The following is an 18,938-nucleotide window of genomic DNA, read 5'->3' on the forward strand; positions in this document are numbered from 1 at the left end:
AGTACCCATTCTCCTGGGTTCAGACTCGCCCTACTGAGAAGTCTACTCTTATTTTGTCTTTTCCTGCTATGCGTGAGGCTGAGATCATCTGGAAATGCACTTCTGCCCACTCCATAAGTTGATCTATGTCCTCGATGGCTCTTGATTCCTCACTGCCGGCTGATGTATGCCACAGTCATTGCATTGTCAGACATTATCCGGACCCTGCAGCTTATCACCGAACTGCAAACATGCCAACCAGACTGCTCTGGCTTCCAAATGATTGATGTTCCAAAGAGACTCTTCTGCATCCCAGTGCCCTTGCACAGACAGCTCCTGACAGTGAGCACCCAAACCATGGAGGCTCGCATCTGTCATCAGTAGTAGTGAATCCGGTGGTGCTAGGGAAATTTCCTTTCTTAGATGATCCAGCTGTAGTGACCATTGCAGTCGGGAGGAGACTTCCAATGGCAGCTGGAGCCAAAGTGAATAGTCCAGAGACTGCAGGTTCCACAGAGACAATAGGGAGTGCTGAAGAGGAAACACATGCGCTCTCACCCATGGTCCCACCTCCAGGGTTAAGCCATTAAACCAAGTACCTGCAGATAGGATCATAAGGTTGGGCGCAGAGTGTTCATCAATAGACGTAGCTTTGCCATCAACTTCTGAATATGAGCTTCTGGCAGGAAAACTTTGCCTTGCTCCATGTCGAACCAAACCCCAAGGTTTTCAAATGACTGAGCAGGCTGATGACTGCTTTTGGCCAGGTTCAACACCCAGCTGAGCTCCTGCAACAGGGAGATCACCTTGTGGGTCACCAGGTGGCTTGAATCAGCCAGTCATCTAAATACGGGTGTACTAGGAACCCATCCTTTCTCAATTCTGCCGCAACTACCACTATTACCTTGAAAAAGGTCCTGGGAGCGGTGGCCAGACCAAGGGGCAGTGCCCAAAACTGATAATGGTGTCCCAGAGCTGTGAACTGCAGAAAGCGTTGAAGTTCTAGCTGAATGGGACATGTCCAAAGAAGTCAAAAATTCCCCTGACTGCACGGTCGTTATCACCAAGCACAAGGTCTCCATGCGAAAATGTGTCACCCACAGATGACAGTTGACACCTTTTGAGATTCAGGATGGGATGAAAGGATCCCTCTTTCGTGGGCACAATGAAAAATTGAATATTGCCCCATATTTTCTTGAGACATGGGCACTAGAATCACAGCCCTCAAACTAAGGAGCCTTGCCAATGCATCCTCCACTGCTTGCTTCTTCTGCAGGGAGAGAGCATGAACACGTCCCGAGGAATACTGCAGGAATCTAACCCTGTGTCCTGGAGGTGATAAGAGAAGGATATGTGCTGGAGTTTTGCAGTATTCCTCGGGACGTGTAAAAATACAGAGACAGAGAAGGAGGGGTTTTTTGTGTATGGCTTGGCTTTCTCCTTCCCCCGGTATCCATGCTCAATGCGCCATTCTGACGTTCATCCCGCTCCATGGGAGTTCGAGGAATGTGGGCAGCCTAGCGGGTTGAGCAGCCTCTAGGCTAGGCCCCACTCAGGCTTTATCACTGCATGACGCGTGGTAGGCCTCAACGGCGTTTTGCTCGCTTTCCTTAGGCTGCCCTCTACAGGATTGTCTGGTGCATCCAAGTTGTGTGTCCAGTTTTTGGATGCTTAGGTGGGCCTAGTAATCAGTGCCTCCAAGTTAAGTGGCGCCTTAAGTGGCTGTCCAGTTATCTGTGCACAAGTTGAACTTTGCTGTGAGCTTAAGTTTATTTATTGTGCCTATCCTAGAGATGTCTTATGTCTTGGACGCCTAGGCATTGGGATGCCCAGGTCTGAGACACTTAAGCTTAGGATGCCTAGAATTTTGGACATCCTAAAAAAAATAAAGCTAGACGCATGCCTCCAATCGCTGATCAGTACGCTGCCAGCCTTATGCCACCTATATCTAAAAAAACCTAAGTGCTTTCCCCTTGTACTGCCTATCATATTCGGACATCTCAGACAGGAGTGCCCGCTGACTTGTGCCAGCGCTGTTTGGAGGCTCAGGGAGATTTATCTTGCTCTGATTTCACTAAGCCTGATTCTTCCCAGCCAGAAGTAGGTCTGGATAAAGATGATTCAGGTACATGCATGATTTTGGACCTCCCCTATCTGATTCATCAGCAGGGGACGATGGTTCAGTGAGTGCACCTCAGGTACCTCCTGGTTGAATTTTCCAGGGATTGCAATCTTTTCTTTAGGTGCAGTCCTCAGCCTTGTCTTATGTTCCCAGGGCAGAGTCGTAAGTAGGAACCTTGCCTGGACCTGCTGTTAAGCGCAGGAGTCATCCTAGAGTGGGACTATCCAACAGAGATCTAGATGGCACGAATAATGATGTCGATCATTACTCTTATTTATTTATTATTTATTTGTAATTTTTATATACCAACCTTCTTGCATGATAATGCAAATCAGGCCGGTTTACAGTGAAACTGAATAAGCAGGAAATCTAATTCCTTAGTCTGATACATTGAACATCTAAAACAAAACAAATGTTAACATAGCAAAAAGCTAAACAACTTAATAAAGGTTAATTAAAAGACAAACATAACTAATACTTATTTTAAACCATGCACAAAGGTTAGCATGAAGGGGAGCACAAAGGGGATACGAATCAGTCAAGAAAGTTCCTCTATTTTCTAAAGCATGAAAGCTGACACTTATTTTCATTTATAAACTAATGACTATTCAAGGTTCAAGAAAACAGTGCATACAAAATTAGAAAAAAAAGTTTTTCATAAATATGCCTGTACATTAAATTTTCATTTTTACTTTCACAATACTAGATGACAAATTTTAGCCTTTTGAGGCAAAAAAAAAAAATATAATCACCTTGCAAGTTTTTCTCTGATTTCAGAACTCCTAATTTCATTTTTCAGATCTTCAAAATTATGAGCTGAAGAGAGATTGCAGTAGACTCTGAAATCATGGTAAGGAGGAACACCATGATCTCTGCCTCTTTGGATATTGATTGCTGCTAGATCTAGAGCAACAGTGTGTGACATAGAAAAGAGCCTTTCTGTTAGTTCTGTGTTCAGTAACTGTGAGGGAATACGCATCTTTGCAGCAACACCAATTAATCCCCTGAGCAGTGGATCAATGCCTCCTTCATTCACAATTCGAAATGGAGAAAAAAAAGCCTTATGAAGTGGTACATGACCTTGTGGTAGAGGTTCAAAGTTTTCATCCAGTCTGTATAATATAGGATTGATAAGTGTGTGACCAAACCTAAAAGCTGCAGTAGCAAACTCATTAAATATGCCAGCATTAATGTTGGGATCATAACCACTGTATTCTCCAAGCATCTTCATGCCCACTTCACCCAAAATCTTTGGCAGCCAATGGCTATATGTTATATGTTGCATTTGTGCCCCAACTATTTTACGTGTTTCATGATAGATTGTGTCACCATCCCAATGTGCATTGAGCTTCAATAACTCAGTAGCAATTCTGTTATGTTCTCTAAACCACAATGTATGCATGCTTGTAAGACCTAACTGTTCATTAGCACGATGATCTCCAGCTAAGAAGCAAGGAATAGGGCTTTCATTTTCATCTCTCATGCATTCTGTTGGGGGTCCAGTAGCAAAAGGAAGAAGAGGCTTTCCAGATCTCTGCACAATGCCCTGCCTCAGAAGACCCCTGTGACTTGCTGAGTCTCTGATTTCCTGTGATTCATGATCTGAGCTTCCATACACATTGGATGCATCAATATAAGAAGTTAATTGATTGATCTGTTCTCGAGGATAAACAGAATTCATCAGAAGAGAAGTCATACCACTTCCACAAACAGGACTAGAGCGTACAAAAAACATACAACGCGCACTGTTTCTGATTCTAGGGTCATTTGGTGGTACGACGACAGGGAAACATGGGGGATCATTTGTGCAAACTGAACTGCAGTGCTGGCCATCAGAAAATCTTGCTTGACTTAAAGCAACAACTGTTGAGTCAAGGTCATGATCAAGAAATTGTCCCCACTGCATCAACATGTGAGTAAATTGTTCATCAGGGGTTATTGTTTCAGTTCCTATAAGAGAAGTAGAAACCAAACGAGGCAGAGGAAGTGGGAATCCATTATAAAGCCGTTCAGATCTCATACCCCTGGGCAAGTTAAATCCATTTTCATACACAGATTTTAATAAGCGTTCAAAGGCAGTTAGGGAGGCTCCCCACATTGGATGTTGCAGATTATTGCAAGTTCCATCATGTGTTCTGTACTTTTGATGAAAGCACATGTCAGAGCAGTTATTTATTCGTCTATGGGCAGTGCAGCCTGAGAGATTAGCAATCAGGTTAAGGTACTGTGGAGACACAAGATCATTATAGTGGTAGCCTGAAACAGAAGAAGCACAAAATATAAATTACTACCTTTAGAAGATGGTGCAACAAATACATTCATTTTTTATTCAGTTTTAAGAAAACTATACTACTGGTGAGTACAGCAGCAAAATCGTGTAACCTTTCAAGGAATAAGCTAACATACAAACTTTTTTTTTCATATTTTTAGTTTAACAGTAATATTTGAAAATTAAAGCTATATTGGAAAAAATGAATCAAAGACCAGCGATCAAGTTGCATTAAAGCCTATGATTTATTTTGGACATATATTACAAGGCATGGTACTGTACATCATATTGCAAATATATCACAACTATTATCAATCAAAAATATAACTACTTATTCCAGTTCATTTAATGCATCAAACTTCAAATTAGATAGAACAAGGTAAATAAAGAAACCACAACCATAACTACAACATAACTCTCAAATTTATAGTCATGGTCTACCCAAAAACTTTGATCATAAACTGTCTTTAAATCAGGATATTTCCCATGGGTAGGGTTTATCAGATCACAATCAGATGGTGACAATAACCCTGGAAATTTGGGGAAACAATGGCAAAATCTTGAGTAAATTGCAATATGATGCCACAGATATCCATTTAAAGCAGCAGCACAGGATAATTTGATGCCTCTTTCTCCTTCTCTAAGCACATCCAAAACAGTGCTAAAGTGGTTTATTTCTTCCACTCTAAGTTTCCCATCCCTCACCTGGAGAAATACCAAGCCAGTTGGGTTTTCAGGACTGCCACAATAAATATGCATGAGATAGATTTGCATACATTGGAGATCCAGTATATGCAAATAGATTGTAGGCATATTCATTATGGATATCCTGAAAACCAGACCGGTTAGATGTGCTTCCAGGAGAGGGATGGGCAACACTGCTTTAACACATTGCTAAAATCCTCCTCTTCTTTTCTTAGTAAATTCCCAAAATGCTCATCCACTCTCTTACTGCCTTTCCATTTAAGAGTACCGCAATTTGCTCTTCTCATGCCTTCCACTGAAGCATCTTGGTACGTTTAATTCTATTCAAAATTTGGCTGCATGACTTTTCTTCTTCCAGCACTGTAATGCTCATGTAATTTCTTTTCAAGTCACTACATTGGCTCTCCATATGTTTACACATACAGTTCAAGCTTCTTTTACTCACCTACAAATGCATTCATTTTGCAGCTCCTCATTACCTATCTTCTCTCTCTCTACACCCTTCCTCAAGTCACTCTTAACTGTCCTCTTCTCCACTGCCAACTCTTGACTCTCTGCTTCCTATCATGCTGCAATCCTCGCCTGGAATAAATTGCCTGAATTGGTATGTCATGCTCCCAGTCTAAAAACTCACATTTTTGAGGCTTTCAAATCATAACCACTTCTCTCCAATAAATACACTTCCAATAGACTTATTTGTCATGAGCACTTATCTTGACTAGACTGAAAGCTGCAGAGGAGGGACTGTCTCTTATGCCTATCTGCAGAACACTGCATATGTCTAATCGTGCTTTAGAAATGATAAATTGCAAAAGTAGTAGGATACATATGCAAAATACTGCTTCTCAGTTTGTGATTCTTCATGTGGCCTCCTCTAAGGTCTTCTTTTTATATGACTATACTTTCTTATATTTTCACACTTGCTAATCAAACCATATTTTAAAAACATTTACTTCGGTACAGTCTATGTGATGTCTACATGGGGCTATGACAGTTATCAGCATATCGACAAAACATTTTACTCAGATACATAATGGTGGAAGTTGCTAAGTAGCAGAACTTAAAAAATCCTTAAAGGTATCACTTCAGGAATATAAAAAATAATTTATGCATATTGTTTACAAATAAATGCTTGCTGTAGAAAAACAGCCAAAGTAGTTAAGCATTTCCAAACATAAAACAAACAAAAAATTCATCATCAATTAGCTGAATCTACAAGCAAGAAATACAGAAGCAAAAGCTAATTTCTTAAGCAGTGAAAGATACTATTGGTCCCTTCCAAGCTTTCAAGAACTTGCTTGATGCGGCGGTTACTACCCTTAACCATTAAAGCCTTATGCTCACCTTTGATGAAACTCCAACATTGCTCTCTGCATCAATGACAGGGGATGGCAGGAAATTTTAATCAAACAGTTACCAACAAGGGCCTTGAACTTGGTGGTTGATGAAACAGATAAGTATGGGAAAATAAGTGTGGAAGCTTGCTGGGCAGACTAGATGGGCCAATTGGTCTTTTTCTGCCGTCATTTCTATGTTTATGTTTCTATATTAGCATTTTAAAGCACTATCCTCAATCACAAAAAGATACATGGAAAGAAAATTTTGCTTTTCTGTTTATTTCTGTCATACAGCTGTATGGTATGCTCGCCAACATTCTTTAGCACAGTGGTTCTCAACAGGTATGTCGGCGAGATCCTGGGAGATGTGTCGCAGGACCAGCAGATGGCTGCGAGTTGGCTGACCTCTCTTACATTGGGCCTGATGGGAAGCTACTATCACTTCCTTCTCTTCTTTCTGGCCCAGTGGGAGGCTGTTTCCTCTTTCACCCAGATCAGAGCGAGACATTGCCAGCTCCTGTTTTGGGCCTGATGGGTCACAAACTTTATTTTTCCCTGCTGAGTCTGGGAGTGATGCTGCTGCTGATCTCTTCACCCTCTGGAGGGTGGGGGAAAGGAGGATGGAGGATGCTGGGAAGATGAATGTGGAACGGAGAGGGAGTGTGGGGGCTGCTGAGCAGGAAGGGCTGGGAAACAGGAGTTTGGGGTAGCTGGGCAGGCAGGGAGATGGGATGAAGGGGGTAGGGAAAGTTAAGCAGGGGAGAAAAGGAGCACAGGGAAGAGGATGTGGGGGGTCAAGAATGCTGGGCAGGGTTATGAGTGAGAGCAGATGATTGAAAGGGAGTAACTGGGAAAAGTGAAGGATGATGGAGGCATGGAAGGGGAGTGATGTGGTACAAGAGCCATAAATGTCAGTTTTTGCAATGTGCATTTCTTCTAACTTTGTACTTTTCTTAGTGTAAGAGGATATGTATTTGTTTCTAGCTCTCCAGTTTTGCACTGCATGCAGAGTGGCTTTTTGAGATTTCCATTCCAGTTTTTGCCTCCACATTTGTAATTTATATTCTTTTCTTCTGTATTTGGTGAAGGTAGGATCTGTATGTGTGACTGAGGCAAGGTATTTAACTAGTAGGTAGGGATTTGTATCAATCATTCTCAATAGGACACGCATTGGTGCTGCACTGCTGTCTTTTCATAGGAAGGGCTATTGCTATTTGAGTTCTTGGAATTAGTGTTGCAGTGGTATGGAAGGTTTGCTACACAAGTGCTGAGTGTTTTTATTTTTCAGGTTTTGTATTTTACAATACGCCTGGTAGAAATAGAGTTTGTGTTTCTGTTACTGAGATAGCACCAGAATCAGAATATCGACTTGTATTTGAAATATCCTAGTTCTGCTCTGCATTCATTGTTTGGGGACAGGGGGTGGGGGGTGGAGGAGTGTGGGTTCCTGTGGATGTATATATTTACATTTAGCCCCGTGACGGTCAGGTGATCAATGTGACAAGACTGAAAGCATTATCTGCCAGGTATGCACACATTATCTGCCAGGTTTAGCACACTGAAAATATAAATGCTTTGATTAAAAGGCTTGACAGATAACATCCTGTGGCTAGAAGATAAAAATATTTTTAATGAATTCCAATAACATGCTCTTATAGTTACATTGATCTCTATTTTTAAATAGGGCAATATTTTACCGTCAGAAATGGTACCTTTAAAACGTGAGTGTGCATGCCCATATACGCACGCTTGTGGGCACAAGCCCACAGGCACTAGGATTTTTTTTAATTGTCCTTTCAAGTGCACGCACATTATATAAAATATGCTTAGCACGCATAGGTGTGTTTCAAATTTAAAGCACTTCCATAAGGAAATTTTATTCACATATTTTCTTTAAGGACTTGTCGGCTTTTACACGTGCAAGTGAGCACATTTTATAACATGCAATTGTGAAAGAAATTCCCAATTTTACCAACTAGTCCACCAGTTTTGCCCAGTCTATCTCTGTCATCCAAACCCCTCTGCTTCTTTAACCTGCATTTCCCCCAGTTTACCAAGGCCACTCACCTAGTCAGTTTTTGGCTACAAAGTTTTCTTCTAATAAGGAGCAGAAGTAAATATGCGCAGGTAACAGCCCTATGCGCATTGCATTCGCTGGTTATAAAATCAGGATCTATGCGCATAAATGTCAGCCCTGCCCCAGAATGCCCCTGCCCCACCCCCTATTGTCTTTATTTGATCAAAGATATTCATGTATGCACGAGGTTTATAAAATAGCGCTAGTGCGCATGAGCGCTTTTTGTGCATGCATCGCTTTTAAAATTCACATTTCATTTATAGTAAAGTCTGTTCAGAAACATTCTGACAGGCTGATAAGAGAATGATGAGCACCTTTGCTTTATGCTCTTAAAGTCTGGAGATAGTCCGGTGAAATTTCAGCTGAAATTAGCTGCCTCGGTTTCAGGCTGAAAATTCATATAATTTAGGTGCCTAGACAGATGCCTAATTTTAGGCTATTATTCATGTCCCTAAATGTAGGTGCTTAAATCAGGTGCATGGTGTTGAATATCTGTGCTAAGTACCCTTCTTTCCCTATTGTTGCCTTGCCTGTTTTTCAGATCCCTAAATTTAGAGGTCTAGTGAAAATAGACAACATTTAGGCACTCAATGTAGGTCAATTTAAAGTTGGTCTCTATGTGATTAAAACAAGATAACCAATTTACAACTGGCTTCGTTTCTATGTAATGTATTTCCAGAAGCAAAGAGCAGTACTTTAGTAAATTTGTTATATGAATAAAGCAGCTCATAATGTCCAGTCATTTTAGGGCAAAAGCAGAGGAAAAACATGTCTTGTATGAATGGTGGTATATGAAATTTAAATAATAAAAGTAAAAAGAAAAAGCTATGAATTCCCTCATTGTTGTTACAAAGTATACTTGTTGCCGTATGTCAGAGATAGCACTAACAATTAGCTGCTCCTACCCCACACGCTTCCTGAGTAGCTGGCCAGGTACTGGAGACATTGCAGCCCATTTGCACACTCACTTCTCACAGCTGCCTTGGTGGTCGATTACAGAACTCATCACGACTTGACATGCTCCCAAGCATTTCTCAAGCAGCTGGCCAGGTACTGGGGTGGTTGTAGGGCTATTTCCTATGACTCCACTACATTTTCTCTTCCTGATACTAATATGCCCCAATCTTATTCACTTCTAATAATCACTACTAACACCAAACCAATCTTCTCCCTTTCCCTATTGCACTTCCTTTCTGTTATCTACATTGTCCAAAGTTTTCTTCCTCATCCAGTCATTTCCAGTCTGCCTGACAGCATCTTATCCTTATTGCTGTTGTTACAACTCTACCTCTCTTAAGTACTCTCCTGTTCCTCCTCCTATTCTCAGTTAGGGATATCAATCCCAACCTTGGCCCTCCAAGTCAACTTTTATCCCATTGTAGCATTTCAAACCATTACCTTTCCAATCTTATCACTATTCCTATTCTCCCTCACTCTTCTCTTCCTTGCTTATGCCCCCTGTGGAATTCCCACTGTATTTCCAAAAAACATTCCTACATTCATGTCCTACCCGTCTCTTACTACATCTCCTTGCCTTGAATTGAGACCTGGCTTTACCCCGAGGACTCTGCTTCAGTTGCTGCTCTGTCATGGAGGTGACTTTTCTCCCATACACCTTGCACAGTAGGCCGCATTGGTAGTTTTGGACTACTGCTCTCCCCCCTCCTGTAGGTTTCAACCTCTTCTTCCATCTCTTTTCTTTGTTTGAGGCCCATTCTATTCACCTTTTCACCCTACTACCTCTCCCAGTAGCTGTCATTTATTGACTCCCTGATAACTCTCCTCTGCCTCCTCCTCTCTCTCACTGACTCCTGACTTTCTTCTTCCTTGACCCATTTTTCCCTTTCCTTATTCTTAGCTACTTTAACCTCAATACTGATGACTCCTCTGAATCTTTTGCCTTAAACTCTTTGTTTGATCTCAAATTCTGCTATTCCACCCCTGCTCACAAGTATGGCCACTGCCATGACCTAGTCCTTTCTTCCAAATGCTACCTCTCAGACCATCATCTGATAACATTCACTCTAAACCATCCTCTCCCACAGCCTTGTCCAGTCACCAACATTTTCAGGAATTCCAGGCTGTTGACCCTTGTACACTCTACTACTTTTTCATCTCTTTTTACCTCTTCTTTCCTCTGGTACATTGTCTGAGTCAGTTGATGAAGCAGTTTCTTCTTACAGCACTATATCCTCCTCTGCTTTAGGCACTCTTAATCCTCTCCTTACCTGTCTTGTAAAGTGCACCAAACTCCAGCTTTGGCTCACCGATAGAATTTGCTTCCTACATTCTTGTGCCCAATCTGCAGAACATCTTTAGCTAAAATCTCATGTCCATTCAGACTTCAAACGTTTCAAATTTATGCTGACCTTCTTCCAGTCTGCTATTGCACTTGCCAAGCAAAACTACTACAGTCATCAGACAAATTCTTTTGCATCAAACCCTAGCTGACTCTTTTCCACATTCAATTCCCTCAAACTTCCTTTGCCTTCTACTCCCCTTCACAATCTGTCCAGACTATGGCTGACTACTTCCATGACAAGATTCACAAAATTAAGTCAAGTTCTCAACCAGGTCACCTCTACCTCCCTTTCCCCCCACTTATTTCCTCTACCTTTCCTCTGATTCTGTTCCCATCCATTTCCTCAACTCTATTTCTACTGCAGCCATCCCTTCTGTCTGTCACATCTTCAATCTATCACTTTTCAATGTTACTGATCCTGTTGCCTTCAAACATGCTATGATCACACCATTCCTCAAAAATCTATCACTGGATCCTACCTGTCTTTCCAACTATCATCCCATTTCCCTCCCCCTTTTGCTTCCAAACTACTTGAGTGTGCTGTTTACTGCTGCTGTCTTGACTTTCTTTCATGTCAAGTCATTCTTGATCCATTCCAGTTTGGTTTTCACCCTCTACATTAAACAGAAACAGCTCATGCCAAAGTTTCCAATGACCTGTTTATAGCTAAAACCAAATGCCTTTACTCGATTCTTCTCCTCTTTGACCTATCTGATGCTTATGGTACTGTTGATCACCATATACTCCTTGATACTGTAATGTGCTGTTTTGTGGCTCCCTAGCTTCTGCCCTCTTAAGATACACGTTTCCCTTTGTCACCTCATGTAGGTCCCATGGCACAAAAAAAGACTTGGTGACTCCAGATGACGTCAGGCCCTTTGGGCCATTTAAACCCAGCTAGATTCCTGGATCTTTGCCTCAGCATTATGTCCTCCTGTAGCCTTGCAGTGCATATTGCTTCCCATGTGCCTCATTACCTTGTCTACTTTGCCTTGTCTGTCCTGCTTGTGTTTTGGTTCCCCTGTGTCTTGTCTGTCCGTCTCTGCCTGTCTCATTATTCTGACCCTTGTAACAGACTCTGAATTCTTTTTGGAACACTGCCTGTCCTGGCTTTATCTTAGACCTCAAACTGCCTGCCTCCAGATACTGTTTTTCAGTCGCTTGCCCTGCCCTCAACTTGGACCTCAACCTGCCTACCTGTTGCCTGCCACAACCATGGCTTGGACCCGGTTAAGGTTTGCTCACTTCCTGCCCTGACCACTGCCCATCTCTCGATTATATCTGACTGCTCCTTACAAGACTCTCACCTAAGTCCTACTGGCACCTGCAAACCAAGGGCTCAACCCTTGGGAAATGGGGCTGGTATAGGTGAAACTCCTGACCTAGTACTAGTAAGAGAGTCCACCTGCTATTGATGTGGGCCTAGTAGGCTTGCCTGCTAGGTTGGGTCAACCACGCCACATCCCAAGGGTCTACGTCCGTGACAGTTTGCTGAGGCCATAAGCATGGTGGACTTATCCCCAGCTCAGTCTATCTCAGGGTTGGCTCTCCAGGACCAGCAGCAGCAGGACCAGCTCAATAATTTGACCAGCATACTTGAAGGCCTGGTAGCTCGAATGGAATCCATGCAGGTTCAGGACCTGCTTCTGCACTGGCATCTCCTCCAGCCACTCCTACCCAGCATTTGGGACCCATGCCACATATACCACTGCTGCCAGCTTTGAGGGGGATCCTAAAATCTGCTGAGGTTTTAGCAATCAGTGCAGAATACACTTCGAGCTAGAAGCTACCAGCTTTCCCTTAGACCAAGCTAAAGAAACATTTATACTGTCTCTCGCCTACCCTAGCCTGGGCATCACCTTCCTGGGAATAGAACGATGCCATGGTGGGGAATCTGGAAAACTTCCTGAGATAATTCTGACAGGAATTCAATGAGCCTGGTTAGGCCTCATCCGCAGGTACCGAACTATTCCATATTAGACAGGGCACCTGCACCATGCGCAATTACGTCATCCAATTTCAGACACTGGCCTCAGAACGCCGTTGGGATGGAGATAGTCTCTCTACCATCTTTTGGTAGGGCCTTTCAGAGCACATCAAGGATGAGCTAGAAGACTGGGACTTATTGCCTGCACAAGAGGATCTTATCGCCCTGGCCATACAAGTGGACTCCACTTCTAAGAGTGGGCCCCGGAGAGGGAGGCTGCTTGTTGGCACTTCAGGCCAACGCCCAACTTTCAACATCTTCTGGTCCTTACCATGGATGCACCACCTGCTTCCTCCTGAACTATCCCATCCAACTCGGTAAGGTCCAACTCACTGAGGAAAAGCAGCAGAGGCGTTGGTGGCACAACCTCTGTCTTTATTGCGCTGTTCAAGGGCATTTTGCTAGCCTTTGCCCGAGAAGGCAGGAAACTACCGAGCCTAGGATTGGTTAGAAAGGCAAACCTAGGCTGGCCCTCATCCTCTCCTGAATTGCTTGTGCCAGTTTTCCTCATCTCCCACAACACTGAGGTGCATACCAAGGCATTCCTGGACTCTGGAGCTGGTGGCAACTTAATTGACGAGGCCTTGGTTTGCCAGTACAATCTTCCCACAGTGACTCTGTTTATGGAGAATCCTTCCTTGACTAGCTGTCCTTGGTCACTTTACCAGTCATCCTTCAAACTGTATTCCTGCAAGGCAGTCAATCCAATCATCATCAGAACATAAAATATGCCATATTGGTTCAGACCAAAGGTCCATCAAGCCCAGTATCTTGTCTCCAACAGTGGCCAATGCAAGTCAGAAGTACCTGGCAAGTTCCCAAACATTAAATAGATCCCATGCTACTAATGCATGCAACACTCAGTGGCTATTCCCTATTGATTATGGACTTCTCCTCCAGGAAATTATCTAACCCTTTTTTAATGCCAGCTACACTAGCTGCCTAAACTATATTCTCTGGCAATAATTCCAGAGCTTAATTGTGCATTGAGTGATTATGTAGCATCCTTGGCTGATGCTACATAATCCGTCTATAGGTTGGCAGGCTGTGTAGATTGCCCATTGGGGGTCCTCTTGCCAGCAACAATGTTTCACCCAGGTTGTTCCACCAGTGACTCTAGCCTGGACTCATATCATGGGTCTCCTGGGTCTTCCTCCTCAAAATGCTGTGTTTGTAGACATCTTTAGTAAAATGTATGCTGAGATACTGCCTCCTCACAAGCCTTCCAACTGCCCAATCAACCTGCTCCTGAGTAAGATGTCTCCTAGAGGAATGGTCTACCTACTATCCGCTCCCGAAACAGTGGCCATATCAAGCTACATCTAGGAGAACTTGAGTCGGATTTTATCCAGCCTTCATTATCTACTGCAGGGGCAGGATTCTTCTTTGTGGTTAAGGATGGCTCCCCTTCTGGCCATGAATTGACTATAGGGGCATCAAAACCAAACCCCACAAGAACAGATACCAGCTGCCCCTATTTACGGAACTCTGACTGCCTGTGTGAGGCACAGATATTTACAAAACTGGATCTCAGAGAAGCCTACAACCTCATCCGATGCAGGAGGAAGATGGGTGGATGATGGTCTTCAACACCCAAAATTGGCATTATGAATATCTAATAATGTCATTTGGCCTTTGCAATGCCCTGTCTTCCAATTCATGGTCAACAAGATATTCAGAGATATCCTCTCTTCTCATGTCTTAGTGTATCTGGATGATATACTCATTTTTTCACACTCCTTGGCACAGCATCATGAGCATTTGTAACAAGTACTATAGAGGATCCAAGAGAATCACATATGCCAAACTCAAAAAGTGTACTTTCAACAGGATGAGCTACTGCTCCTGGGCTATATTATCTTCCATCGTGGTCTACATAAGAATCCAGAGAAAGTGAAGGCCATTCAAGACTAGCCTCAGCCTGTGGGGCTCAAGGCCTTCCAAAGTTTTCTTGGTTTTGCCAATTACTACCGACAGTTTGTGCATGGATATTCCTCACTGGCCACTCCTCTCACTGCTATTACAAAAAAGGATGCAGATACCAGATATATTGGTATGAAGGTGCTATCCAAAATCTTTCCATCACCTCAAGCAGGTCAAAGACCCCTATCTCCAACACATGGACCCTTCTAGGCCCTTTATCATGGAGGTATATGCCTCTGCCACTAGGGTAGAGACTGTCCTCACACAGCACAAAATAATTTTCATGCCTTGCTTCTTTTCTAAAAAATTCAGGCCCTCAGAAAGAAATTATGCTATTGGAGACAGCGAACAGTGAAAATGGTCCTGGAGGAGAGATACCATCTACTGGAGGGGGCTAGACACCCAGTCACAATCTTCACAGATCATAAAAACTTGCAGAAACTTCAGCAAGTTTGGTGGTTAAACACACACCAGACGCGATGGTCTCTATTCTTTAACAGCTCTGATTTTGAGCTCTGGTACCAACTGGTGCAGAAGAACCAATGGACTGATGCTCTCTCACAGTCCTTTGAAATAGAGAACGTGACAGAACCACCTTGACACACTGTGGATTCTGCAAGGATTGTGTTAGCCACAGCAGTCTCTGTACCACCAGGGAAGATGGTGGCTCCCAAACATCTCTGGGAGAAGATACTTAAGTGGGCCCATAATTCCACCTGGTAGGTAACTGCAGAGTAGTGAAAACCATGGAATTTTTCCTCCACCACTATCGGTGTCCTCAAATGAGACATGATACATTGCCTTCCCCCCAAAAACATGGACATGAACCTCTTTCAAATGGCAGTACTTCCATTTGGTTTGCGTTAGACCACTTCTCAAATATGGCTCATTTTATACCACTTCCCAGTCTTCCCTCAACACCAGAACTGGCTAGTCTCTTTTTTCATTATACACAACACAATACTGATGACTACGTGGTAAATGAATCTATAATACTACAACCACATATAAGCGTATAAAGCCACTATACAATGAAAATAGGTGTTAAACCCTCATAGGTAAGCAGATAATATAAACGCAAGCGCTTTTTTTCAATTTGTTCACTTATTGGTAAAGTGTAACAATAGATTCTGCTTCATATGTTTCGATATCTTCATCAGGGGCTATAAATATCACTGAAAAAAGGAAAATATATTTTGTGTATATCCAAACTATCAAACAGCTTTCAACTCATAGAAATACACACGTGTCTTAGCTGGAGATCAATTGTGTGGCATCGGCATTTTAGCAAAGATTTAGCAAAGATGTTCTTCCGGGCTGTTCTTCCGCCCGGAAGAACAGCCGGGCGGGAGAACAGCTGAGAGCAAGGAGGCGATTTAAAATATTAGTTGGAGAATTAAGCAATATATGCACCGTAAAAAAGATAAGTGATTAAGTAGAGGGTTTCACATAAATGATAAGATTTTTAAATAAGTAATTTTATTAGGTAAGGTGGGTTATATTTTTCACAGTTGACACGGAGAAAAGAAAACTTTTACGTGGAAAAGGTAGATGACGTGATTCAACAGTGCTAAACACATGAGAAGGGTTGTAGCCCTGTAAGGGCAAGAGCCCATGAGACTGGGAGCACTTTTATAATCTGATACCATTTCCCGTAATTTTATTAAAAATTGTTTTTTGCAGAGTGTTTATAAATTAATTTTCTGCTTGTTAGCAGTAGTCCTCAAGGGATTTTTTGTTGTTTATTCTTAAATACCATGCCAGTAATCGGATGTTCCCAAGTGCTTCCCGATATTGTCGTAGTGCACATGTCACATTGTCCACAGGCTGTATTGTGTGTATTCTTCTGAAAAATCAACAATTTTAGGCAATGCGGCTTTCACGACAAAATTTTTTATATTAGATCCTCTTTGAAACGAGATAAGTGGTTGTTCTACAAATTCAGGATGGAGTTGTAATATATGCGAATGCTGGCGAATGCTGTGGACAATGGCAGATGATTGATCCGTGAGTTGTAGTACACAAATATCCTGTGACAAAACCCTTTTGGCTTGATATTCTAACAATGATTCCCTCGGAGAATAGAGGGCATGTTTATATGCCGCCCGCAGGACTGAAATGGCCATGATTGGTCATGTCCAATGTCCACACTGGAGCTAATGCTGCACTCAACACAACAAGTGTACTCAACACGATAGCACCCTCAGATTTACCTATCGAAGGGGGAAAAATGTCCGTGACATGTTAGTACATTCCACTTACTTGAATAGGAATACTTTGCCCAGCAGGGGAGTCCACAAACCATGTGGTCACTGCTCGGTATATGTGCATACATACACCATTACAGATTTCACACATCCGGTCACCAAGAAAATGTATGTACTATATGGGGCATCAGACTGTGATTCATCAGGGTTAATATATATAATCAGCTGCCCGTGTCATAAACTTTATGTGGGTAAGAGATCACATATGATTAAGACCCGCATTATAGAACACAGGTCTAATATCAAAACGGGTAAGGAAAACACTCCATTAGTTAATCATTGGACACAACTGTCACATACTGTGTTAGATTTAAAGTTCTTTGTTATCGATGTTGTCACACCTCCCGCGACGGGGGGAAATTTTTCTAAAATTTTGATTAGAAAAGAGCAGAAATGGACTCATACTCTGGACACAGTCTCCCCTAAGGGTTTAATTGTGGAACTTGAGTGGAGTTATTTTATCTGACAGTATGTTTATGTCATCTAGCCTGGACATGTGGTGATTGGCCAATATATCCGCTCCTCTCATTGGTGCGCGGTTTCGCGCCTAAATGGTTGTCAGAGTTTAAAACCCTCTTGTAAAGCCAACTCAGTGCGCTCCTGTTAAAGTATGTTACAGTCTATAACACAGGTATGTTGGCATGTAAGAATGTTTAGACTTATGACTATTTCACCTGTTGCCTCAGTCCCAGTTTCTTGTATTTTGGTCACTATATACTGTTCTTTTCTTACAGATTGTTAGTAAAAATAGTCATCCCTCCCGAAGCAGCCGGACTGGTGAAACACGGGATCCATGTTGGGGGATTTACTTCATAACACTGTGTTTAACAAAGTGGAGTTGCCGAATGTGAGAATAAACAAACAAATATCCTATGAATCTCGACCAAAAAAGTTTATTTGCACTTGTGTGTTCACATGATTGGTCATGGCCATGATTGGTCAGTTCATGATCTAAGCACGCTGTATAAACGTAGTCTTCAAAATGGCAAATCTTTGCTAAAATGCCGATGCTACACAATTGATCTCCAGCTAAGATACGTATGTATTTCTATGAATTGAAAGCTGTTTGATAGCTTGATTGGATATACACAAAATCTGTTTTCCTTTTTTCAGTGATATTTATAGCCCCTGATGAAGATATCGAAACACTCGCGGTGTTGGTCATCGCAGAGCAGTTGTTTCATGCTCTTGCACTACACAAAAGGATAAGTGTCTTTCTAAGCTTTGTTTGGTGTTGGAGTGATACATCTGTGTTTATCAAAGAAAGTAAAAAGAGAAAAAAAAAGAAAAAGTATTAAAATAATTTTCGAGAAACATACTTACAAGGACAAAGTGGCACATCATGTTTGTATAGAGTGTTAATAAACCCCATGATTAAATATATGAAGCAGACTCTATTGTTACCCTTTACCAATAAGTGAACAAACTGAAAAAAAAACCCACTTGAGTTTATATTATCTGCTTACCTATGAGGGTTTAACACATATTTTCATTGTATAAGTGGTTTTTTATGCTTATATGTGGTTCGTTGTAGTATTATAGTCTCTTTTGTCAGCATATCTTCTGTCTAAACTGCTTACCTGAATCAATTCTCTCAGACTGAAGTGTGCAATTCACAGCATGGTTCTGGAGAATCCTGTGCAAGAAGTTTGGAATTTCTTTGGGCTTCTCCTCTGTGTACCATCCACAGAGCAATGGACAGACGGAAAAGCCTAATTAAATTCTTAAGGTATTCCTGAGGGCCTATGTACACAAATGACAGAATGATTGAGCATCTCCTTACCTGGGCAGAGTTCTGCCATAACAACCACACTGCGAATTCTATGGGGTCATCTCCATTCCAGATCCTGAATGGCAGACATCCACATGGCCCATTCCCTATGCCAGAAACAATGCTGCGTCCCGTAGCCGATGTCGTGAGTCAGGGTCTTAAGGAGTTGTAGCAAAAAACCTGCCAATTTCCCATCTTG

General features: G+C 42.2%; 1 protein-coding gene across 3 annotated transcripts in view; it reads right to left on the bottom strand.

Annotated features, from left to right (window-relative positions):
* Positions 1-18,938, bottom strand: part of PXDN (peroxidasin) — a 275,495-nt gene that overhangs the window by 55,912 nt on the left and 200,645 nt on the right. For all 3 annotated transcript variants that reach the window (XM_029595788.1, XM_029595787.1, XM_029595789.1), the window contains exon 17: positions 2,854-4,357. In XM_029595788.1, the coding sequence (XP_029451648.1) occupies positions 2,854-4,357 (1,504 nt within the window). The remainder of the gene's footprint in view (positions 1-2,853; positions 4,358-18,938) is intronic.

Source organism: Rhinatrema bivittatum, chromosome 3 (genome assembly GCF_901001135.1).
Source record: "Rhinatrema bivittatum chromosome 3, aRhiBiv1.1, whole genome shotgun sequence".
Lineage (NCBI taxonomy): Eukaryota > Metazoa > Chordata > Amphibia > Gymnophiona > Rhinatrematidae > Rhinatrema > Rhinatrema bivittatum.